The following is a 26,334-nucleotide window of genomic DNA, read 5'->3' on the forward strand; positions in this document are numbered from 1 at the left end:
ACCTATTAGAATCATAAATCTAGACCTTTTTTCCACGTCTGCATTGATTCTTTACTTCTAATCACTTTTATAGACATTTCTACCTTTGATGTTTGTCTACTTCTGAACTGTATCAAAAAATTTTGTTCTACAAACAATACAATTTGTTGCACAAGCATCATAAAAGAGGAGAGGCCACTGTCAGTGGTTGGTTCCTGCTTTTTTTTTTGCAAAATATTGAATGATGTCATCCTTCCTGTTGAACGGCTAAGTGAATGAGAATACTGTTCCCTTTGTTCTTAGAAAAATCGTTGCTCACTTTTTACTTCCTGAGCTTGAGAAAATTCATCCAGGGTATCATCTGAAGACTCACGGTATGAGGTTTTGCTTATGTGATCAATTTCATCCCTCTTCGGATTTGTCTAATATTTGTGAAGTATCCCCTGTCAATTTTCTCCTGTTTGCCAATGTGGAAAATGACTTTCTTTGGTTTTCAGTTATATTCAATGAAAATCTCTAGGTTTCTTATATACTTTCTTGAAAGATGATGGAGTATTTGGGGAACACAGTAATAAAACTGCAATAACTTGCCTGTTACATCATCCTTTTAGACAATTCCTTTATTGTTTCATTGTCATATTATTTAATCTTCCTTAGCATAGTTGGACATAGTTAATGAATAATGATGAAATAATTCTTGTGGGGTGATATAAATAAGAAAATGTTGTTCGAAAAACCCTTAGCGATATAAAAAGTTCCAGTGGATTGAGATGGTAACTACAGGATCGAGTTTTGTTCGATTTTTAAAAAATAACACTAACAGATTTTACACTAACAGAGTATAAAAATCAAAATTGTCAACTAAATGTGGTTACAAGTTGATGAAACCATTCAAAATGAAATTCAAAAGGTAAAATTATGTCCAGTGGACGCTGATGGTGTTTTGAGGGTAAATAGTGTATCCTGCTTATCAGGAGTTTATATTTACTATGAGACTTGTGTCTTGTGTGACTTTATACATTAAAATACTTAGTGTAATTTTCTACAAGGTAGGTGCTCAACACATATTTGAGCTGAATTGAATCGACATCCATGTCAAATGCATACACAGACATAATTGTAACTCAAGGTTAAACTGATTGGGCTTTAAAACAAAAGCTAAGGAATATCATTCCAGACAAGCAATAATTAAGTGAAATTATATCAGGAGTCTCTAAAGCTAGGAACTTTGGTGGGGGAGAATGCTGGGAGCTCTGGAATATTTATTACAACTGCTTAACCCTTTTACTGTAGTTACTACTTCTTAAATATCTTTTCATTGCTTAAAAACATGAAATAAAATAGAATAAAATGAATTGAAATTACAGTTATAAGTGAAGGTAAGATTCATCTCTAGTTGAGCTTTTGGATAAAAGTTCATTTTTAAGTTGGCTTTCTTGTACTAGCAAGCATGTTTTGTTCCCTCGTGTGAAATTGGAACTTTAGTAAAAGTAACAGTAGGCAAAAATTTCAGGAAGTACAAGTTACCGTCATGAGACTAGTAGCACAACTCCATCAGCTGTTGGCAGACATTGTGTGATTTATAAATTAATAAATAAACATCAGTTTAGAGCAATGGTTCTTCACTTTGGGTGATTTTGCTGTCCAAGGGACCTTTGGAAATGTATACAGACATGTTTAGTGGTTATAGCTGGGACGTGCTCCTGGCATTTGATGCGTAGAGATCAAGAACATTGCTAAACATACAAATATCATAGGACAGCCCCACAACAAAGAAATGTCAATAGAGCCAAGGTTGAGAAACTGGTTTAGAGGTTTCCTCAGTACTGGGAGATGATTCTTTCCAAAAAAAAAAAATCTTCCATTCCAAGCTTTTGCCTCACCCTGATCTCCTATGTACAAAAATGCAAACAACCCAGAAATATGGATCTGGAATAGAGTTTTTGTCCTGATGGAAATGTCTGACAAAACAGACCTTCTAAACATAACAGCAAGTGTGTGTTTTGTGCCGTTGAGTCGACTCCAAGTCCTGGAGACCGTGTGAATGAGTGATGTCTACAGTGTCCTGTCCTCAGCCCTGCTCAGCTCCTGTAGATGTATGCCTGTGCTGCTTTTATGGAATCACTCCATCGCATATTTGGCCTTCCTCTTTTCCTACTGCCTTCTATTTTTCCCAGCGTTCTTGTCTTTTCCAAAGAACGCTGCCTTCTCACGATGTGCCTGAAGTGGGACAGCTTCCGTTTTGTTGTTTTTGCCTCCAGCGATATTTCAGGCTGAGTTTATCTAGGACCCGCTTGTTCATCTTGCTGGCAGTCCAGGGTAGCCACGAAACGCTCCTCCATATTTCAAAGGAATCATTTTCTTCCCCCCATCAGACTTCTTCACTGTCCAGTGTTTACATCCGTACATAGTAATTGGGAATACGAGGGTGTGGAGGATCTTAGCCTTGGTCTCTAACGACACGTCTTCGTTCTTGGTGATCTTTCCTCATCCTTCCATTGCTGCCCTTCTGAGTCCCAGGCTTCTCTTGACTTCTTGCCTACAATCTCCATTTGAATTGATGACTGAAGCAAAATAAGCAAAATCTAACAATTCCAATGTCTTCATTGTCTTTGTTAAAGTTGTGTATTTTTTCTGTAGTCATGACTTTTGTCTTGTTGACGTTCAAATGCAGTCCTGCTTTGGCACTTTCTTCTTTCACTTTCATCAGATGTTATTTTTATATCATTGCTGCTTTCTGCCCATCAGATGGTGTCATCTGCATATCTTAATATATTGACATTTCATCCATCAGTTTTCACTCCTTCCTCTGTCTAGCCCAGTCATTCGTGTATGTTCTGTGTACAGATTAGACAAATGGGGAGATAAAATGCACCCTTGTCTGACAGCTTTGTCTGTAGGAAACCATGTCTCTCCATATTCTGTCCTGACAGTGGCTTCCTGTCCACAATACAGGTTATACATATCAGGACAGTCAAATGCTGAGGTGCCACCATTTCCTTCAGAGCAACCCACAGGTTTTCACAACTGAAGCAGTCAGGGCTTTACTGTAGTCTGTGAAACATAGCCTGACCCGAAATCCTTTGGAGCACTGCAATGTCCAAAGAATGCTCGCAGTTCCATGTCGAGTGTGTCTTCCTTTTCTGAATCCAGTTGGAACATCCTCCGTGTCTTGCCCCATATAAGGTAGAAGCCTTCGTTGTATCACCTGGAGCATCACTTCACTTACATGGGAAATTAGAGCAGTGGTCCTCCAGTTAATGCCGTCCTTGGGTTCTCCTTTCTTGAAGATTGGGGTGTATACTGAACATTCCCAGTCTGTACACCATTGTTTTGTTTTGCATATTTGCTGATATAGTCCTACTAGGATTTTTGCAGATCCAGTCTCTGTGGCTTGACATAACATTTTGCATCCTACATGAGCACGATCATGAGACTTTTTTTTTTTTTTTTTAATTCTTGTATTAAGCCCTAGGGATTCGGGTCTCCACTTTGTTCCAGAAACAAGGAGGTTGCTAATAATGCTGGAGGTAGCCCATGACTTGTCATTTCCCAGAAACTTGAGCAGAGACCCACACATACTGATTGATGTGCAGCATATGGGGTGAAATCTTGATCATGGTCATTATTGCAGTCAGCATAAAAAGCTCTTGTTAACATTTCATTTGTAAGTGGCACACTGCTAGGTATAGTTGAAAGCCAATTTAACTGTGGTCTGAGTGCTCCAAGAACTTTTCTCAGAAAGTAATCACCAGTTGGTAGTATGGAGGGTGCATTTTACAAATACATTCTTTGTCCTATGTGAACGCCTATGATTGAATCACATGATAAGTTATAACATGTTGGCTTCCAGTGAGTCTGGGATGTGAGCTGAGGCTGTTGTGAGAATGTATGACTGTTAGTGGGTCAGTACTTTGTCTTTAAAGTTGGTTGTGAGAGAGTTTGTTTGCTCTTCTAGAGAGAGCGTTATTTGACTTTACGTCTTACTTGGATCTCTGGAGTCAAAATTCTTTGAATATATAATAATCATCAGCTGCTTTTCTTCTTGCATTTTGAGCAAGTGGTATCCACTGGTCAAGGGGGAAAATAACTTTAGAGGATTACAAGTGAATTATACAAACGATAAATGACATCCGTTAGTCTTTGCCAGTGGAAGAGTCAAGTAAGAATGGATTTGATGAAACGCTTTGTGGCTTTGAGACGTAATGGTCACGATGCTGGGTTGGCAGCTTCTAGTACTGGTTGAGGCTGTAACTGTATCACTGAGTCTTGTACTGAAATGAGGAAACTAATTTGAAAATGATGAATAGGAGAGTAGCAGAAGCTTGCATTTTCTCTTGAGGGAACTGGCTGCCAGCTTTAATAAAAAATGCTGAGTTTCTGTATTTAATAAGCTTGGACCGCATGTATGTCAATAAGAAGCACAAAACACTTTAATAGCCTTAACCAGATTACAGATGTATGGCCAAACCAGTGGGGTGTGTTTTGGTTTGCAGGCAGGTGACGGCTGGAAGTGCAGATGCCTTTGAAGTGCAGGGCTGGGTTGCTGCCATCTGAGCTACATGTGGCAATGGCAGTGATCACATGCTTGCTAAGCACCTAATGGCACAAGCTGCCCTAGTAACAGGATATGGCTGGATGAGAAATACTGGGGAGCAATTCATCTGTAAGAGTTATTTGGAGAATTGGATCATTTGGTGCTGAGAATTTTATGCCACTGAGGCATAAAAGGTCTCTCTTTATCCCTCTAATATCTTTTAATTAAACTGTCCGAATTTCCTAGGTTATAAAAATAGTAGGGAAAGAGGAAGAAAATACAAGTCCTTCTGATTTTAACTGGTTTCTGACAGTCGTATGCCCAAACACAAACTCCTTGTTCAAACCAGTATCTGGGGATTATCTTCATTGGCAACCACTCCTTTTTGTTTTTTGTTTTGTTTTTGTTTTTTTCCTTTGGCCTCAAGATTCAGCATGTGATACCTATAGAGGTGTCCTTTACTGGAGCTATGTGGCTCTTCAAATCCTTGGTAACAATCAGTTGCATGCGGGTCTTTATTTGGAAGTTAGTTTTATGTAAGTTGGCTTCCAGGAGTCCTAAAATCAGAAGTCAAACTGCAGTACGTGACGTCTCCCTCTCAGTCTAACCTAGTACCCAGAACTTATCACAGAGAACTCAGCAAAGTTTTAATAGGCAGTATTTGTATTGGAATGAAGTCAATCATGTAGAAAATAATATAGAGATACTCAAAACTTTCCTTTGAGCAGAGAGTAAACATAAACTTTTCCTAAGTAGGAACAAACTTGAGCTTCTCTCTCCACCCTCCATTTGCAGTGTTTTCATGTGAAATTATAGACGTGGTATTATTTCACTTAGCTGAAGCTGAATTTTATATATGTTGACTTTTATATATTCCCCATCATCATGTTCCATTGATGTTTCGTTTGTTTTGAAATGGCCCTCACTGGTTTTCTGTACTTTAGTAGCCTTTCCTTCCTTCAAAGATAGGCTCACTTATCTGAAATGAAATTGTTTCCTTACTTAACCCATAGCATGTTTCCTATATGAAATGAATCATTAGCAGTACAATCTTAATTAAAATATGCAATAACTAATGTACAAATAACAACTAATAACAAACGTAAAGCTATAATATTTTAAAGTAGTTTATTGCTATTAAATAAATTCAGTAGTTCAAACTAAATATTTTATAAAGTATTGAAGTTACTATTAGTAATATTTTTTCAATCATTTTGTATATATTTGTTTTATGTTCTATAAATAAATTATTTTTTTTGTAATTGAGGAAAACAATATGAGCATATTAAACATACCCTTGGTATTGATGACATTATTTATTTAAACTCTCTCCTACTCCTCTTCTCTCTCTTTCTCTCTCTCTCTCCTGCACACAACATATCATAAAGACAGGCATATTTTCTTTTTGTTAAACTTTATCACTGGTCATATTGAACCAACTTTAAACGGGTATGATTTTACTTGTATCGGATGCTATGGTTACCTTTAATTAATAAGATGATTGTAGAAAATAAGAGCATTATACCTGTAATTTTTTATTGTCCCCAACCTCTTTCCCTAATGGTATTTACATAAACCAATATCATACTATTTAATATCATCTTGATATACTTTGTGAAGGTAACTGAAAGTACGAATTAGGAATATGTATATGTTTTTAAATAATCCCAGAAGTAGTGGTTTCTTCAGCTCTACATTTTATTATTCTTTATGCAGTTGTCATCAAGTTAAAAAATAAATGAAGGGCACAGAAAATCTGGTTATCTTCACGCTGTTGGAGATACAACGGATGAATGGATGTTCATTGTTGTCGTTTAGTCCTGTTTCTACCAAACATGTTATACCATATAAATAGTGGTAAAGAGAACAGAGTATTGAGAACATAATAGGCTATAAATGTTTGTGCATTGACGGTATTGTTTTAGTAAAGTATAATGTGTAATTTTGGAATGGACTACCCAAGGATATTCAAAAGTATAGGGTGGTATTTGAAGTTACTTGAAAATGTATTTATAGGATATCACCATTTTATTGAAAGCCACAGTAATTCAAACTACATAAATGATTTGCTGTTGTGTCTTCTTCTACCGTATAATTGAAGTTTTCTTTCGCGTTGGAGGCCATTGTTTACTGTTGGTTGAATTTGGTCTTCCATTGTTTTCTTAGGACCCATTGGCAGTCTGATGAAAAGAGCTGTTACTCTTTTCAAAGTGTGTGGTAGATATATACTGCCTCTTTTTGCCAGCTGCTCCAGTACCACTAGTCATGAGATTTATGTTGTTGGGCACTAAAAAAGTTAACGTTAGCTACCAAACTGGAAAAGAGATTATCATCGTGAAGGAAAGTACAGTATTGCATTTATGATCATTTAATGATAGCGCTACTCTGTATAGAAAGACATTTCTGTAGAAATCCAGTGTAATAGATGTACCCAAAGTAGTTTAGGAAACAAAGGACTTGTTCGTAATAAGATGATTCTTGCTTCAAAAATATCTTCACAAAGGTTTCAAGTATGCTTTCAACCTAAGATTTTTTTGAGTCGGTTTCTTTACCTCTAACAAGGGAAAAATGGCAGTAACTTAGAGCAGTACTTGCTTTCAGAACTGAGTTAAATAATAGAGATGGAAGCCTGCTGCACTAAAAAGTACAGTGGACTTGTTTATAATGCACACACTGGAATTGTTAAGTGAGAGCAGGCCAGCGCGGGACTGAATGTTTCCTTTGTGGAGTTCCTCTCCCCCCATTACCAACCGCTGTGAGATAGAAAAGCTCTCCTTTTGGCATAATGACGGATCTTGCATCTCTGGTTAGATAATCATGGCTATCATTACATGTTCCCTCTTGATTAGGTCTTTAAGAGGGAAGGCCTTGTCATAGGACTTGTAATCATTATCATCAATAATAATAGCTAATGACTCCGTAAACACTTTCTGTCCTAGATGAGGTGGAGAACATTATTAAAATAAGCTTTCATCTTAAACAACTGTTGATATTCTTGTTACAAATTTAAGTAGGAGTCTTTTTTATGTTAGGTAAGCAAAAGATATTAGAAAATATGATTTCCCAGGATTAGAAAATGAATGTGCAATTGATGTGGGCTCTTTTGGACATTTTGAATAGAAATTCAGTAGGTATTCAAATCGCAGTACAGTCATTCTACTTTCAAGTTCTATATATTTGAAGACCTTCAATTTTATATTCATAGTATATTTCAGAAACGGTTGTAGGAGAATTATGGTATCTTAAACTTGACTAGTAAAGGAACATATCTCAAAGTTTTCATCTTTTACCTCCTGGAGCATGCTGTTCATTTGTTTCCCTTTAAGTGATTGTACATCCATTGGGTGTTAGTCGGTTAGCCTCAAGTAGTTCTCGGAAGAATTTTATAGTTAACTATTTTTGGAAAATCGGGGCCACAGAGTTGTATACATGTGGAAGCACTTTGGTTTTATGAAAATGTGTACAAGGGAATCACAGGATAGCAACATTGCATTTAAATTTATTGAGGGTAGAACCAATCATAAAGGAACAGGATGCCGAGGCCACACTTTTATGGCATCTCTATGTACCTGATCTCCCTGGAGTCCAGCCTCATGCACACCTCACTGCCGGGGCTGAAACACACTTATCAGTACCAGTGCATAGACCGTTCATAACACGGTAGCCTTTCTAACTTCCATTTGGGAATATTCTGCCCACGTGCACGTTGGTAAATAGACTCTGTATGGCCCCCACCTCTGTCTCAAATACTATACTGTTTAGAACATCTGTGATCTTCAGCCATGACCCCTAAATAGGACTGAATGTGCTTATGCTCTGTCATTGTTATTGGTTGACAAACAAATAAGGTAGTGCTTTTCCTCCTAACGTCTTTACCTGCCTAATCAAGGTTCTAGTACAGACAGGCCCAGAGGGCCTGGGGCTCAGTAATCTAAACATTCATAGGATAGAAATGTCCATAGACAGCACCTGAAAGTGAATAAGCCCTTAGAACCCATTACCTTTGCTATTTCTCAGAAGACCTGTATCTTATGTAACGTGTCTGTCATTGTCATTTCCAGCCTGTCTTTCCTGTACCTTCTTTGCACAAGGCTTTGAGGTTTTTTGTTCTTCTGTTTTCAACTATCTTGCCATCACTGTTTTGTTTTGTTTTTAATGTTGTTGCTTAAATTCCTAACTCTGGTTATCTCTTTTGGATTATTATAGTATTTTTCTTATTCGACTTCCCCCTCCCCAGGGTGCTGTAATCTATGCCCTTGACTTTAAATACTAATTTTAAGTCAAGTAGGCCAAGGTTAGTTTCTCCAGGCCAGACTCTGCTTGGTTATTTAATAGGCATTTGAATCCTAACATGTCCAAGAGAGAGTCCTTAATTCCCACACTCCCTGGTTCACATCTTGGATTTTTCAAAGCTGTTCTGTCTCAGAAATGGTCCCACACCCTCTTAGGAGTTAGAGCCAAGAACCTGGGACTCATACTGTCCCGTCCACAAATCCTGTCAGTTCTGGACTCACGCACTTCTCTCCATCTTTTCCAGGACAGTAGTCCCCCTATATCCATAGTTTCAGTTACCTATGGTCAACAGTGGCCAAATATATTAAATGGAAAATTCCAGAAATAAACAACTCTTAAGTTTTAAGTTGTGTGCTGTTCTGAGTATCTCACTTCATCTCGTAACGTAGTCATTGTATCGTTTCACATCGTCACAAGGAGAAAGGGGAGTACAATAAGACATTTTGAGAGACAGACCACATTCACGTAACTTTTATTACAATATATCCTTATAATTGTTCTATTTTATTATTATAATTATTATAATTGTTCTATTTTATTATTGTCAGTAGTCTCTTACTAACTGATAAGTTAAACTTTATTGTAGATAGGTATAGATAGGAAAAACCCATAGTATATATAGGTTTTGGCAATATCCACTGTTTCAGGCATCCATTGGGGGTCTCGGATTGTATCGCAGAGACTGCTGAATAAGCCTAGTCTAAACTACCATTATTTCTTGCTGCAGTTACTGCAGTATCCTTCTAATTTCTGCTCCGATTGTCTCTCTGCTGTACAGCCGACCTTTCCCACATACACACCTTAAGCCATTCTCTAGACAGCAGCCAGTGTGTGGAATGAACATGTCTACATCAAGTTGATCATAGAGCTCCTCAGATTAAACTGTGCTGGTGGCTTCTAGTACCAAATACACAGAGAAAAAGCAACGAAGCCCTTTGTTGGGAGGGTGAGGATGTTGTTAATAGGAACAATTATCGAACATGTGCTTTGTGCCAGGCGCTTGTCTACATTCTGTGTAAGTGTTGTTAAAGAACAAAAATGCAGTTGAGTAAATGTGAAGCTCTAATTGGCTTTATTGGTGGATTCATGGATTAGGCAGAATGCCATCTAGTAAGTAGAGAGGTGGTCTGAGAGGCTATACAATATGGAAGGCTTTTACAGATAGAAATGAGGCAGGACAAGAAAATTATTAGCAAAAGGAGAGGACGGATTGTTTCAGGCAAGGTTACCTTCCCTTAGGGGAACACAGGGATCTTATCGTGAAGATCACCTCAGCTTCCTTAGGGGGATGGGGACACCAGTGGAGGATGGAGAGGGCCTATTGGACAGATGACCTCGTTGGTACGGACCAGGAAATTTCAGGCTGACCAACTAAGATTCCATTCCTGGAGAAGGTTGAAATTGCATTTGGGTCAGGTGTTAAGCCTAGGTTTCTTGTCATAGGCTTTAGCACAAGTCACTTGTCTTTGGGGCCTGTGGTTTTCTCTTTAATGATATTAATGAATTTGACTCAATTCCTCTCTACCATCCCTCAAGTAACTTCCATGCCATATGAGCGTTCCACACCCTGAGACTGATGAATCTCTCTCTATAATGGTTTTCCCTAGCATTTGGTGCATTTTGTTGTTGTTGTTTTTTTCTGTTTGTTTGTTTTTGTTTTCTTTTTCCATCTTCACCCTCACCTTTGCTGTTAAATTCTCAAAATGAATTCCCCTTGATCATTCTTTTCAAAACAGCCTCCTCCTAATATTCTCAATTTTAGCAGCCTATTTAGTTGGTCCTGAAACTAACTAGTCCTTCTAGTATTTTCTTTGCTTATCTTCTTTCTCTCCCCCAATAGGATGTAAGCTCCCTGAGGGCAGGGCCTCACCCTTTTCTGATTTAGAGCCTCAGATCTAGCAAAATGTCTGCTGCATAGTCGATACCCACTAACATTTGTTGAATGACTTTTCTTATACTGTTATTTTAAATATAGTAGAATGTTCCCCATTACACTCTTTAGTCGATAGTAGAAAATATCTTCTCGGGGAATTTTTTACATCAAACTCTGAATTTGGAAATGAGCCTGAATTGTACTTATGGGGGAAAAGGGGAAGCAGGGAGGAATGGCGTAACTAACTTTCAGAAGGCTGGATTCTGTTTCTAGTTACATATTGTTTCATAATGGGACATATTAGCAATGCAGAAAGTGAGCGGCTCATCTGGCCCATTGTCTGTGGTCTTTCAAAAACGGTAGCTCTTCAGTTTTGAAAAACAACAGCAAAAATGTGTAGTGCTGTTTACTTAATGAAAATAGAAAAACAGTGCCTCCCAGATCTGTGTATTTGTGGCCCAAATATCTAGTCCTTCATTTCCAGCTGTGAGCTGGAGGCCTCTCTAGCAGTATCTTAACAGCATCTGAAATCTGTTGGAGCTGAAGCCCCTTAACTCCATTCCTCACCATCCGTTCTTCCTGCTGCATCCTCTGTTACCATTAGTAACCATTCTTCACCCCATCTCAAAGCATCAGCTTCATCCTCTCACTAACCCCCTTCATCCAGACGGTCACCGGTTCTGTCGTTTTATTTTCTCAGAGCTCTGCCTTCCCTCATGCTCCTTGGCCAGGCTTCTGGAGAGCCTTCTCCCCCTCCCACCTGTCACTCCCCCACCTATCTGTCCTGCTTCTGCCAGCTCATACTTGTTGAAATACAACTGATCATGCCACTCCTCTGCTTCGAGCACTTCTGGTAGGTTCTGAGTCACTAGTAGATGAAGGATAAACTGGGCCCTTACAATATGTCCGTGGCCACAGTCTACTCACTTCCCGGTGTCCCACCTCCAGCCTTATGGAGCTATTTGCAGAACCTGCAGACACTTCATGTTTTCATAGGTGCTGTGCCCTGTTTCTCCAGGGCCACTTTATTCATTCATCAGTTTCCAGTTTACCTGTTAGCTCCTCAGCCAGTCCCTCCCAGGCTCTCTTAGCAGACTTCCTTTTTTTAATCCATTACAGTTAATGTGCGTATCTCTCTCACAGTCCCACTTTATGTGTGTTTACATGTCCGTTTCTGCAGGACTCTGAGTCTGTGGTTAGCGACTAGAATTTTGCTAGGCATAGTGCTAATAAACAGTAGTTCTTCGTAGATTGTTTTTCTGAAATAATAAACTCCAAGGAAAACATTGTATATGAAAAGCAAATGATACTTATACAATTTTCAAAACCTAATGACATTAAAAAGGAAAAAGAAAACATTTATGTTATAAATTAAGCCATCGTCTAATAGCAAATAAGTAACAGTCTTTAGCTCTTACCTTGTGCTTGACACACATTGACAGCGCCTCTGCTGAGGTAGGTAATGTTATCATCCCATTTTAAAGATGAAGAAACTAAGTCACAACAGAGGAAGTCACTTGCCCAGTCACATCAGAGTTGATAGGTGTCTTCTGAAAATGTGCCTTTAAATACCACACCATAGCTCCCTCTCTAGGACCCAGAAAGCTAGAATATCCAGTTAACTGCAGTATATCGCAGTGTCATTTTTATCTTGAGAAAAGGAAAAGAATTTACAGCAACACCTGTTACCAGCAGTTTGGCCTAAAAAATCATGTACTTCATTCTTATTTCCTTGACCTGTACCTTCTACATTTGTCATATTGTACAAGGAGTGTCCGTACACGATATTTGACTCTACAGATTTCTCAGGAGTCAACTACCGATACTTTTATAAAAATATACTTACCAAGGCAAGGAAGTAGACATATTGGAAGAGGGAAACGTTTAACTCACTGAAGAAAAATGAACTGAAAGTTTCACCTCTCCTCTCCAAACATGCTTTCCCAAAATATTGTGGCTAACCCAAGACCGTTTGTGATAGTAGCAGGCCACGTTTGTTCTTCCCTGCTTATGTCTTAACCTTTACCATGCAATTGAAAAATACTTATTTCAAGCTCTCAGAATAAACAGGCAAGGGAGCCTGTGGCTTGTTTTCCTTTAAGGATAAATGATACTTGGAACCACCTGAGGATGGGGGCATTTGTATTTATTTCTTCTGCGAACGGGGCACTACCTGAGACCAGGTATCTCTACAGTTTCCGTAAGGTGCCACCATGTGTACAGACACATTGGGAAAGATGTTAGGCACAAAGCTTTTGCTGAAATTTCCCTTTTCAGGACATCTTATCTTACACTCTCTTTAAAAATTATAACAGTCCTCCAACTGCCCCCTCCAGCGTAACTTATCTTACCTTATCTAGCTTTCCTGCATTCATTTTCTCCATGGCATTTGTCGCACGTAATGTGATAGTATAATGTCTTTGGTTTGGTTTCTTATTATCTCTGCCGCTTCCCTCTAATAGAATATAAGTACCAAGAGGGCAGGGAATTTTTTGTTTTATCCCCAGCAAGAACTTTAGTGTGTAGAACACTCTCTGAAACCCAGAACACATTCAAATATGTTAAGTGGCTAAAAATCATATATTTTCAACTCTCCCTCCAACATGTATACAGATCACTGATACTTACGTGTTTCCCCGAAAATAAGACTTAGCCAGGTCATCAGTTCTAATGTGTCTTTTGGAGCAAAAATTAATATAAGACCCGATATTATGTTATATTATAACCAGTATTATATTACATTACATTATATTATATAAGACCCGGTCTTATTTTACTATAAGTCTTATATTAATTTATGCTCCAAAAGACGCATTAGAGCTGATGGTCCAGCTAGGTCTTATTTTCGGGAAAACACAGTAGCAACAGTCACATCTTTAGATATGAGGAATTCGCTCTTTCATAGTTTTCTGACATAGCATCTGATGAAGGAAGATTTTGTGTCACGTATCAAGAGTTTAAAGTGACTCTGAAACTTTTTATTTGGGTGTTTCTCCTTAATCCTAGATGGTCCATAAAGCTGTCAGGAAAAGAACCTGCTTTGGATTATATATGGCTTTTCTTGCCTCCAAGATAGTCTTTAAAAAAAGCAATTTAACTTTTTACTATAAGTATAATTATACTCCACACACAGTATTTCTTAAGTCTTGCCAGAATATCATTTTCCCCCTTTCAATAAACTTCTTATGATTTAAAGTAAAGTTTAGAAAGAAAGTATACTAAGTACTTTAGTTTCTATCTCTAACACCTAAGGACGTTTTTCTGCAGAGCTCAAGTGACACCATCTCACCCATAAAATTAACAATAATTTTTTCAGTAGCAGATACTGGATTCATAGTCAGATGTTCCCTGAGCTCCAGAAATGACCTTCATGGCTTGTTTTTTCCCACCGGACTCTATGTATCATCCTTAATGCTTAAGATTCAGAACAGACCTTTTTATATCCCAATACCGATGTGCTGAAGTTGTGCCAGTTTTCCTATAAGCTGACCCATGCTTTGATTTGTCTCATGTCTTGAGATATTATTTATATTTCCAATGTTTTTCTCTATTTGTCGGAATATTCTTCTACCTATAAGCATGTACTCACATCGTGGAGAAAAGAGAAATTATTTTTCAGATGTTCTGTCCACGTACTACAGGTTTACACAAAAGCTTGGTGATGTTTCTCTTACCTTTTTTTATGTCAGTCCTATACTTTAGAAGTTCACTCAATTAAACAGAGCAGAGTTTGTTTACAAGTTGTTGTGAAGAGAAGTTGATTTTATACTAAACTGTCAGTTTTATCATCTTCTCTAAGTTTTCTTTCATGCCTAGCACCTTTTAGCGAATACAATTAATTTGATTCTTGGAATGGGCAAGAATCTTAGCAACCAATGCACAGATGAAATTAATACTGGATTCTGTAGTGTTCTGTTAATATCTGTTAATATTCTGTTAACATATTGTGCCCTGTGATACAAGGATTCTGAAAATATAATCTATGATACCGTTCTGTTTTTTTCGGTTTGTTTTTACTTTAGAGATGAAGGAATTCTGTATTCTCTTTCTTAAGATCTTTCCTAGGGCTACCTAACATCTAAATCTTTCATGTTTTCTAATAAAGAAGAAAACCAAACTGTATGTAATTGTCATAGAATACATCAATTTGGAGTGTTCTGGAGGAGTATTTCAGTAGTATATCGTCATGATGCCATTCATTTAACATGCTTTTTGAGCATATTCTTTCAGGTGTTGTACCAAGTACCATGTGTGTGGCCTTTGTTTTCTCTCTTACATGGTACTTATTGTGGGTCAGGTCCTGTTCTAAGTGCATTACAAATATAAACCCTTTTCTCCCTCATCACACCCCTGTAAAAGAAGGTGCTCTTATGAGTTTGCCATTTCACTGATGAGGCTAAGGAGGCACAGAGAAGTTAAGTAACTTGCTCAAGGTCAAAGAACCAGGATTCAAGTCTAGGCAGTGTGGCCCCAGAGTTCATACTTCTAACCGCTCCACCATGTTGTAGGAACCCCTGCCTCCTCGGACCCTGCATTCTACTGGCTCTGAAGGAGGCAAGAGGCAGGGATCACTGTTGTTTCTGCTCTAGAATTTGAGAATTTGGGCAGCCTAGAGGCCTTTCACTTGGTTTTATTATATCTTTTTTTGTTTCAAATCAGAACAAAGCACAGTCTCACACTCTTCCCATAACTACCCTACCCCATAGTCCACCCTCTTTGCCAGGGGTCAGTGAATTTTCTGTAAAGGACCAGATAGTACACACTTTAGGCTCTGTGGGCCACATGCCATTTCTGTTAAATCTTTTCTTTATACAATTTTTTAAAAATATAAAAGCCACCCTTAGGTCACAGGATTTACAAAAACAAATCAGAGGCCATAGCTTGCCATGCCTTGTCCATGCCATTGCTCATTTAACCTTCGTTGAGCACTCTTTGTGTTCTTATCAGCTGAATCCATTTCAGATGCTTGGGTTTTCCTCCCTCCTGCCACAGGACCTTTGCACATGTTCTCCCTGCTCAGCTTGGTGCACAGCTGTCTTCAGCTCCCAGACTTCATTACCTTTAAGGGCCTCTTTAAGGTTACATCACGGTCATCCCTTACTTCCTCGTAGATGCCTCACTGTATACCCCAGATCTGGTCAGATCTCATTCGTATCTTCTAGCAATTGATAATTGTTATCATGGTTGTAATTTTACATGTATGTGGGTGATGATGTCGCTGCCTTTTTGGCTGTTAGCCTCCTGAACTACCCTCACTCCCTACTGTGTCTCTAGCCCCTGTCACAATGTCCCTAACAAGCTTCCCAGCTTCCACTCTTCTCTCCCTAGGGTCCACTCTCCATTCAGCAACCACAACCACACCTAACAATTTACACCTTGAATCTGATGGAGTGATTCCTGTGGCACATTATGTAAATGTGTACGCCCTGCCTGCCTCCGCCACCTTAACTTGTCCCCCTTATTCGCTCCCTCCTAAGCTTACTGGCTCTTTGTCGTGGCCGTGCTAAGCTTGTCTTGTCCGTATGCCAGGGCCTTTGCACTTGCTCGTACTCCTGCTTTAACCATCCACCCACCCAGACTTGCAGGATTTCATGTCTCAGTTCCCATGACCCCTTCTAAGTGGCCTTCCCTGACCACCCTATTTGAAATGCTACCTCTGTCCCCCACACACATCTATTTTCTTTCATATTTGCTCTTTTTGTGCCTTCCCCACTAAAATATATGTTCAAAAAGATCAGACACTTTGTCATGCTCACTTGTCTACCCTAGTGCCTACTGTTGCACCTGACTCTTAATTAAAGCACAGTCAATATTGTTAATTGACTGACTAGTATATGGTATAGAGAAGCACTTAATAGAATGGTTTGATAGAGGAAGGAATTCATGCATTACCATGTTTTGCTCATTATCCATTGTTGTATACCCCTTTCAACTCAAATATATAACTGTCCATTGACTAAAGAAAAAATATCTGAATACCTGGCCTCTGCAATTTAGCCTACCTCACTGTTAAAACTCAGTGCCTGTGTGAAATTTTGGTGGAGTCAAGCTTATGTACTTTTTATTCCTGATTTTGTATCAGATGGGTATCTCTGCCTCATCCTCACACCCACGTTTCACATCTTTCCAGCTCAGACACCTCTAGCTCGCCAGAATCACTTTCTCCTTTGATTTTCTAAAGCATTTAGTATACCGTATGTCTGTTACTCATACAGTAATTAGTGTAGATTTTTTCCCCAGAATAGGCATTGATTAAATGTATAAGAATTATGATACATCTTAATTTCAGATTAAGATTGTGATCTATAGCTCACCCTTACTTGCCTGAGTCATGAATTTTCACTGTCTCAGTTTTGTCCTTATCATTCTAAAGTAGGAGCCTGTAACCCAGGCCCCAGTTTGGTTTGTAAACTGTCTGCAAGGAATGCCTTTAGCTACAAATGATAGAACATCCACCATTGGTGGTAGGGATCCCTAGGATGGTGTAGTGATGCAAAGATGCCAGCTCACCCTGCCATCCTTATCAGCTTCTGCTGTTTAATGTTTATAATCTCAATATTGAGAGATGGCTATTGCCCTTCCAGGTAGCAAGAAAGTAAAATGAACTAAAGTTCTCTGACCACTGAATATAAACCTTCTCATCCATAAACATATTCCTTAGAAGACCCCCCTGGAATAACAAGCAGGTGTCCTCTGGACTTCTGATTATTGGAAATGTGTCATTCATATGACCTTCACTAGCTGCAAGGGAGTCACGACACAGAATAGGTCTTTCTTTCTCTGGTCAAGGAAGGGATGGGAGTTGGGAATGGCTTTGGGGTAGCTTATGGACAATTTCTGCTATAGGATATCTGTCAGGAGAGAAAGTTAGTCAAATTCTTAGAGATCCTTTAACTGAAAAATTAATACCGACTACCAAAGGTGGTGGGCATGGAGGCTCCAAAATCCATGTTTTGACCCAGCCTGCCCTTGCTAGCCTGGGCCACAGATGAGCCGATATTGGCTGCTATTAAAGACTGTTCCCATTCCTGGATACACAAGTTAAATGAAGGCCAATGAAACATGACCAAGAAAGAGTGATTGTGGGGAATAAAGGTACTGGTACCTGTGGACCCTGTCATTCTTGTAGTTCAACCATTAAGTAAGACACTCTGCCTTGTATTTTACTGCAAACTGAGCAGTTTTTGCTCAGTGGAGAGACAGCCTTTCTGGGAGGTAGGCAGGCAATGTAACTGTCATGGCCAAGCTCAGAATGCAAGTACAAGTCCAAAATTCTGGAATCTAGCACCTCTACGAATTTCAGAGTTGGAAGGGACCTGAGAGGCACTATTCCCTCAAGTTAGAATCCTCACATAAATGTTTTAGGATCTATGATTTCTCTATAATAAAGTTTAAAATTTACATTTAGATGATGATAATAATAATACCCACTACCTAAGAATTGTCAAAACAACTATACTGAAACTCAGTAGACTGCAAAAGAGAAATCTATGAGGATCAGTTTTACCTATAGTTAACAGATTCTAATACTACAACATTAAAGGTAGGTAACTTCTTTTTTAGTAATCATCAAAACATGTCATGATTGAGCATAAAATTCATTTACAGAATATCTGAATTAATGATTGAATTAATTTAGAAAATCGGTTACTTAACTAACCGTAATTAGTGAGGCCATGACTGAAAGAGCTGTAAATTAAAATATCAGTACACACACAGACACACCTCATAATCATTTTTTTCCCTCAAGCCCCTCATTTCTGTGTCCTTATGGAATGGAGAGTTTGGAGAGGAGGTATATTTTTTTCAGATTTGGCGGCTCTGAAAATACAATTTTATCAACTAAAAGAGGTCTTACTCTCGAGCGTCCGTTAGCATGTTTCAGAGAAGTGAGACATTCATTACACCAGCAGTCTACTCTCCCTTTCAGTCCTTTTTACTGAACTGTAAGGTACCTGAACAGAAATGTACATTTCACAGGTGTGGGGGAGGAAGAAACTTTGCTCTCCCCTCAAGGTTCTTTCTGCTGATCTAATGATCATATAGACGAGACAGATTAGCAAGAGAAAATAACTAAATCTAACATAGGTAGGCATGTAAACCCCACATATAATACTTGAGAGAGTCAGAGGCTCCACATTCATGACAGAAAAGGAAAATGGGTATATATGACATTCTGAGTTTAATGTCACCTTGGGGCTTCAGAGGTGGGGGAGGTCATCGCAGGACAATAAGAAGAACAGATATTCACTAATTAGAACTTTGCCCTGCCCTAGGGATATGTAAAAAGTCATTTTTGGTGCTCTTACCATGATGGGTGGAGGAAAAGGGAGCAGATGTTTCCCTTGAGCTGCAGGGTCTCAGTTGCCTTTAGCTCAAAACAGTCCACATACCACAGAGACGCATCTTGGGGTGACTCGTTCTGAACCCCTACACAGGTATACAGCTGGATGAATTTTCAAAATGGAACACAGCCAGATAGCTGACAATCAGGCTGAAACACAGCCTTGCCAGCCCCCAGACTGCCCTACCCTTTCCCTCCGTCACTAACCTTCCCCACTTGCCACAGTGGAACACCCCTGAGTTTTGTCAGTGCTGAGGAATGCATTTTCATAGGTGATATAAATAGAATCAGATGGTGGGTTCTGTTTTGTTTTGTTTTGTTTTCCTTAGCTCTCCTCATCTTGAAACGTTTACTTGGAATCACAGCGAATAAGCTTCTTTTATATTTTCTCTCATTTTTCTGGCAATTTCTAGTTTCTTCATTTAACAGCAATAATTCCAAACATTGCTTTCCTCTGGGACACACTGTCTTACCCAGCCGTTGTACCCTCCGTGTTAAACTGGCAACTGTAAGAGCTGGGACCGAAAGGAGAAGAACTGTCTGCCTTTCTTTCCTTTTTTTTTTTTTTTTTTAATTTTCTTTCATTTTCTCTTTCTATTCCCAACCCTGGGTGACTCTTTCTTCCCCTTTCTAGACCAGCACATAAGTGTCTGAGCATCTTCTTGCTGACACTTGCCCCTCTGGTTTCCCCTGGTTGGTGGTTGCATTTTGGGAACTCACAGCTGTTCTGTTTTCACTCTCCCCTCATCACTGCAGTAGTTCAGGTCTCCTGATTGTCCAATTCACATAAACCATGGGAATCAGCTTTCTCTCTGCCATTTCCTCTCCTTTGTCCTACAAAGGGTAAGAAAAACATCAGTCTTAAGAGAGACTTTGGAAGGAGACAGCTTGTTTAGAGAATGCAAATGGTGAATTGTTTTGCATGACTTAAAACAAAAAGCAGTTAACACCGGTATGTGAATCAAAATTTCTCACTGTCTAAAGAGAATGTCAGGGAAGGCAAATGCAAGGGAATTCTATCAAGGTCAGATTTTATTTAGAAATACAAGGAGAATCACCTTCATGATCTAGTATATCCTTCACCTCCTAAAGTCTTGCATGCTGACACAAAATTTTATCAGCAGTGATTTATTTCCTCATAGTAATGTCCCATTGACCCTTTAACCTCCTTATTAAATTCACATACTTCTGAGATGCTCAGCATTTTCAGATACTACCCTCATTCTTTAGAAGTGTTTCTCATGAGTGGAATTTAAAAGCTGTAAAGTCCATCTACCATAAATTGACAGACGCTAAAATGTGTGAATGTGACATGAATATTTTACCGTGTTCCCAAGGTATTATTTTGTTGTGACTTGTTTGATTGTTTATTTTTATAAGGAAATCGCTTTATGATGCTTTATGACATTTCCCTAAACTGGCCCCTTTTTGCGTCTTCTTGCCCTGTGATCCGCTTTGCAAAACCTGGTCGCCTTAGTCACATCACAGAACAAAACTTGCCAGCAACTGAAGCAGAGGTGGAAAAGTAATTTTCCCCCTTTTTGTCTTTCCTGCTGTTTATGAAAACTGATATTGGAAGTTGTAATGTTGGCATGTTTGGCATTCTTTAGGAAGAGGCAACATCATTAAAACATAACTGTGTGCTACTGTTTTAATAGTGTTCACATAAATAATTGGATTCATGGACATTTAAATTTAATTCTAGAAATCAAAGCTATGGTAATCAGGACCCGAGTTCTCTTAGGCCTAGTAATTTAATTCCTCCTCCAGCTGAACTATTATGTGTCTCTGTTCCTTGTTATTATGCCAGTAAATTGCTCAGGCAGATGTAGTGATGGATGACGGGCATAAAACTATTTCGCTCTTGTTCGTGGCTAGACGCATACCAGAATGCAGATCATTTTAAACACAGCTGTTATTGGAGGCACGTTTTCTGTTTGGAGCTGTAAGTGCAACATTCTAGTCATAACAGAGGAGGTGTAGGGAAGTTCCTGGGGGTGCCCAGGGTCGTGTTTGCACTGCCCCCCCTGGAAGCACAGTGCTGTCTGAACCCTGAATCACGTACTTGGATCCTGTCACTCCGTACATGCCTCGTGACAGCATGCACATTCATGGTTTCAGGAGAATACTGGTTTGATTTGATTTTTCTCCCTGGTTTTATCTGAATTTTCCGCTTAACTTGGAGAACTAAATAGCATCGGTACCTATGATTTTATTGACTACAGAAGAGAGCTTGCACACAGTAAATTGGCTGATGACATGCATTGAGTCATCTTTATTCTTTTCACAAGTGGTATGACATTGAGACGCTATAGAAAAATGAGACAGAAGCAAACTGGGCAAAATTTGGGGCATCAGAGCACCTGTTAAGTTTAGGCTTCTGTTGAGATGTTGACTCAGGTGGTAGATTTTGGTGCAAGAATTCGGGCAATCAAGAAATCAATGATTGCACCCCATTTGTCTCTGAGCAGATGAAGGCTATACCATCTGATTATCAATACCAACGTTTTTTCCTTCCTCTTCTTCTTACCTACTTCTTGTGGAAATTAGCTTTCAAACGTAGTAGGGAAAGAGAACAGATTTCTGTGGTGTAGAAAATGTTAAAATAACCAAATAAGGTTTTCTGTATTAACTCTTCATTTATTGACGCACTAATAATTAATTATTGTCAGTGTTTTTGTTTAATACATTTCTCCTTTGTCTTTTCTTGAGCCACATGCTTCACCCTCTTTGTGTGTTTTCACTCATTAGCCCTTGTATCATATTGAATCGGAATCAGAAGGCTTCCCACTGGGGGTCATACTTATCTTTCATATATTTATGGATCTTTCATATATTCAAGTTCTTTCAGTTCTGAGTTAATAAGGAAATTCTGTCTTGTGCTGTATGCACCTCGCCAAATATCTTTCCCTTTTTCGTCCTCAGCAAAGTTAGTTGTGGCTGTTCTGTGGGACGGCCAGTTTTTGAAAGCTTTTTTCCGTCGTCTTTTCTGTCTTCCTAGATGATGGAAATCTGTTCTGTTTCTCTCATATGTTAAAAATCCGATTTCCTAGACCCTGCCTAACTCACACTAGCATTCCATGGAGGTTGTGTCTGACACAAACTCTCCAGGTTCCTCTGCCTTCTTCCTCAATAAGCCTCTTGTAGGCAAGAAGCAGCATCGGGGAGGAATACTCCTGTGCTGTCTCTTTTTTCAGGGGAAGCGTAAATGTCAAACCACTGCCCTCAGTCCTGTTGCTATGGTGCTCCTTGTCAAATAAAGACCCTGGCAGATACTCCTGATATGTTGAAATCTTCTTCCACATCTAGCTCTTTTTCCTGTCTTGGTTTTGTCATCCAATCAAGTAAGGATCATCTATATCTCCTGTCTGGCCAGGTGGAATGGGATATACTTTCATGACTTAACACTTTTCCAGTTTTCATTTATCATTTTTCAAATGCCCTTGACGACGTCTGCTCTAGCAGGTACATGATTGCCATAAAGGATATTTTACTAGAACGTTCTAATGTTGTTCCAGACATGCCCTTTTTTTGCCATCCAAATTTGCCAATTTTTTACCACCATGCGTCACTTTTTCTGATCCCCTCTCCAGTTACACTGTGACTTACTGGCTATCTGTTACCAGTAGTCTCAGCATTGCATAGTATTGCCCTGGTTATCTGAATATTGTTCCCTGACCACCAGCATCAGCATTGTTTGGGACCTTGTTAGAAATGCAAATCCTCAGGTCCCATCCCAGACCCACTGAGTCAGAAACTCTGGGCCTGGTGCAGAGTGATCACTGTTTTAATAAGCTTTCCAGGTGATTCTGATACTGTGAAATTTAAGAACCACTGAAATACCTGATATTCTGCAAAACTTACACAACTGGTAAGACCTACAGAACTATCGTTTTAGTAGGCATGACTGACCACTGGGTACTACAGATTTATTGAAGCCAGTTTCTTCTTCCCCCTCCGTTTCCAGTTTAAACTTTCAATAGCAACATCTGAACCAATTTCCACCTACTCTTCTTGAGTATTTACTATGCAGATGCTTCATGGTATTTTCACGTACATTATGAGAAGTCATCCCTATAATACAGTAAGCTCCAACTTGTATTGTTGTCCCCCATGCCCCCTATTTAATAAACTTTACTTTTTACAGAAGTTTTAGGTTTATAGACAATTTGAGCAAGAAGTACAGAGAGCTCCCCACTACCCCGTCTTTCATGGCCCCCACCCTCCATTTCCTCTGTTAACATTTTGCACTAGTATGGTACATTTGACCCAATTGATACATTAACTAAAGTTTGTAGTTTATGTTAGAGTTCTCTTTTTTGTATGTTCTATTGGTTTTGACAAATGTATGGTGTTGTGTATCCACGGTTACAGTATTTTACAGAGTAACTTTACTGCCCTAAAAAAATCCCCTGAGCTTTGCCTCTTCATCTGTCTCTTCTCACCCTGAACCCCTAGCAACCACTGAACTTTTTACGATTTGCATAATTTCGACTTTTTCCAGAATGCTATATAGTTGGAATCATGGTATCCTCTGTTTGCAACTGCATAAACTAAGAAGAGCTGTGCACAAAGGTAGAAAGTTGCGGACCGACTGAGCTGGGATCATACTGTAACCCACTGGCTTTTCACGCCTTGGGTGTGTGTTCAATTCAGTGCCACGTTCCCATTCAGATTTCCAAAATTCCTTATCGTTGCTTTTTTCTCCTTTCCTGAAACTGGTTGAAATGACTGTTACTGTTACTTCTCTTTCCTGCTCCAGTGAAGACAAAGTCGTGGAGGTAGCGGAGGAGGAGGAAGTGACTGACGGGGAAGAAGAAGAAGCTGAGGATGATGAGGACGACGAGGACGGTGAGGAGGTGGAGGAAGAGGCTGAGGAACCCTATGAAGAGGCCACGGAGCGAACCACCAGCATTGCCACCACCACCACCACCACCACAGAATCTGTGGAAGAGGTGGTCCGAGGTAACCCATTGTGGGCTGGGATAGTCTTTCTCAGGGAAAACGAAAACAGCAGAGTTTGAAGTTTCTATCTAACCTTCCACCACTGCCTTCCCAACCAAAAATAAAATTCAAAACAATTCTTAATGCTTGTTGAATCCTTTGGTTAACAAGCAGTCCAACAATTCATTTCACACGATGTGAAGTCCCGTTCTGTACCTTGTGCGGGCTGCTTAGCAAATGCCAACTTGTTCTGCTACGCGCCACCAAACCAGGTGTCGTGTCCTTTGACAAAGGCTGGATTAGGTAGGTGACCTGGGTATTCATTCCCCTGGCGGTGGGGATGTCTTATACTCCATCGCCTGTTGCCTCTTCCACCACATACGCTATGAGTTCCTGGAGGGCAAGGACTGGATTTTAGTTAGTATCGTGCCTTAGAGAAAGTTCAGTTAAATCTTAGTTGAGGAAGTAGTTGCAATTAGATTTCATTAAAGAAGAAGGATATTTGGTGAGTATCACATTATTTTTTTGCTGTAAGATTTCACTTGGTTGATTTGTATTGCCTTTATTTTATCGGGGAAGGGACAGTGCTTTCTTCGAGATGTAGATGTAGTGTTAATACCTTAAACTTTCTTTTTCTGTTTAATTAATGCTCCTCATGGGAATGTTGTGAACTGAATGAAGTAAAAGACTTCCCTTTTTTCTCAATGAAACAAAGGCAAGCATTTGAGTTTACACTTTACAACCAAGTGTTATCGTAACAACTAGTGAATTCATGGGTTGATTTTCTCTAAGGGTATTTATATGTTTTACAGGGGAAAAAAAAAAAAGATAGTCCTAGGATTAGATTGAATGAATATGGAGGCACTTGGTGAATTTCAGTGTACTACAAATACTTTTAAAGTCTACCCACAAATGTTATAACAATGTAAGTCTTTCTTTCACTTTTATTACAGTAAAATTATTGCAGCTCTGTTGTTAAACTGGAGCTTAAAATGGGATGCTTTCTCTGCCTCGAGATTCCTAATGATCACTGTGGTATCTTCTCTTCATTGCATTTTTATAACTTTATTGATGTACAATTTACATATAAAGTTCACTCATTTTAAGTGTATAAGCGTGTGATTCAGTGGCTTTAATAAATTTACCAAAGTGTGCAGCCATCACCATCATCCAGTCAGTCCTAGAACATTTTCATCATCCCAATAACACACACCAGTGACCGTTAATCCTTGTTCTCACCACCAGCCCCAAGCAACAACTACCTACTTTATGTCACTACAGATTTGCCTTTTCTAGACATTTAATATAAGTGAGGTCATATATGGTGTTTTGGTGTCTGTCTTCTTTCACTTAACATAGTGTTTCTGAGGTTCTGCATTTCTTTAACTTTTAAAACTGAGATTATTCTGAATTGAATGCTCAGAATTCACTTAAAATCCATTGTATCACATAGTCTTAAAAAAAAAAAGATACAGTACATGATGGATGGTTTATCATTCCCTACTTAATAACTTCTTATTCAATTTAGCACATAAGTGCTTGTGTAAGTAGATATACATGTAAGTAAATGCACACTTTGAGGCATTGTTTTTAAATACCTATGGAATCCTTTCCCAGGGCATTTTTCATATGCCTTATAGGGCCATCTGTGACAGATGTGGCCAAATGAACTTGTTAGCTTCAATTTTCCTAGCAGGGAAAGACATTTTTCAGAGCTTTTCCTTTTGAAATCTAAAAGGCATGTGAATGCAAATTACAACAGCTAATAATTTGCAGTGGGGTTGACATTCTTGTGATTTCCATCAAGACAGCTGTTTACACAATGATCAGTGTCCACTTTTCAACATTAGCTTTTAATGTTGGTTTAAGCCATTTGCTAGGCTCAGTGGATTGTATGATGAGAACACACAGGATGGCTGATCCTCATGGATGTGAAAATCTAGAAGGAAAGAGAAGTCAAAGAAATACAAAGTCATCTGCATAGTAAGAACAATGGGCCCATAGCCTACTTCAAAGAGTAAGAGATTGATTGGAGAAGGCATTTGAAGTAGAGCTGGAAGGGCTGTGTCATGTCTATCACTGGATTTTGTGATAGGGTATTTTAGAGTCTGTAGGAATAGCAAAACCAGTATGATGCTACCAGAATATACATGGCATGCAGCATGCTTGAGACACAGCATCAGTCCAATATAAAGTAAGCAGACATCTTGCAGAGTAGTTACAAGAAATTAGGTTGGGACTCAAATGTGGAGACCTTTAAGCCAGGCTGGCAAGTATGGACGTTGACTCAGGGTGATGAATTCAAGACCTACTATGTGTTGAGATTTTTCTGGTAGAAACAATGAAGAGCTTTTGCTTTGACGT

At 39.1% G+C, this 26,334-nt stretch overlaps 1 protein-coding gene across 6 annotated transcripts in view; it reads left to right on the top strand.

Moving 5' to 3' along the window:
- The window catches only part of APP (amyloid beta precursor protein), a 244,591-nt gene that overhangs the window by 110,856 nt on the left and 107,401 nt on the right, over positions 1–26,334 (top strand). For all 6 annotated transcript variants that reach the window (XM_019729868.2, XM_019729863.2, XM_019729865.2 and 3 more), the window contains exon 6: positions 23,789–23,991. In XM_019729868.2, the coding sequence (XP_019585427.1) occupies positions 23,789–23,991 (203 nt within the window). The remainder of the gene's footprint in view (positions 1–23,788; positions 23,992–26,334) is intronic.

Source organism: Rhinolophus sinicus, linkage group LG01, assembly GCF_036562045.2.
Source record: "Rhinolophus sinicus isolate RSC01 linkage group LG01, ASM3656204v1, whole genome shotgun sequence".
Classification (NCBI taxonomy): Eukaryota; Metazoa; Chordata; class Mammalia; order Chiroptera; family Rhinolophidae; genus Rhinolophus; species Rhinolophus sinicus.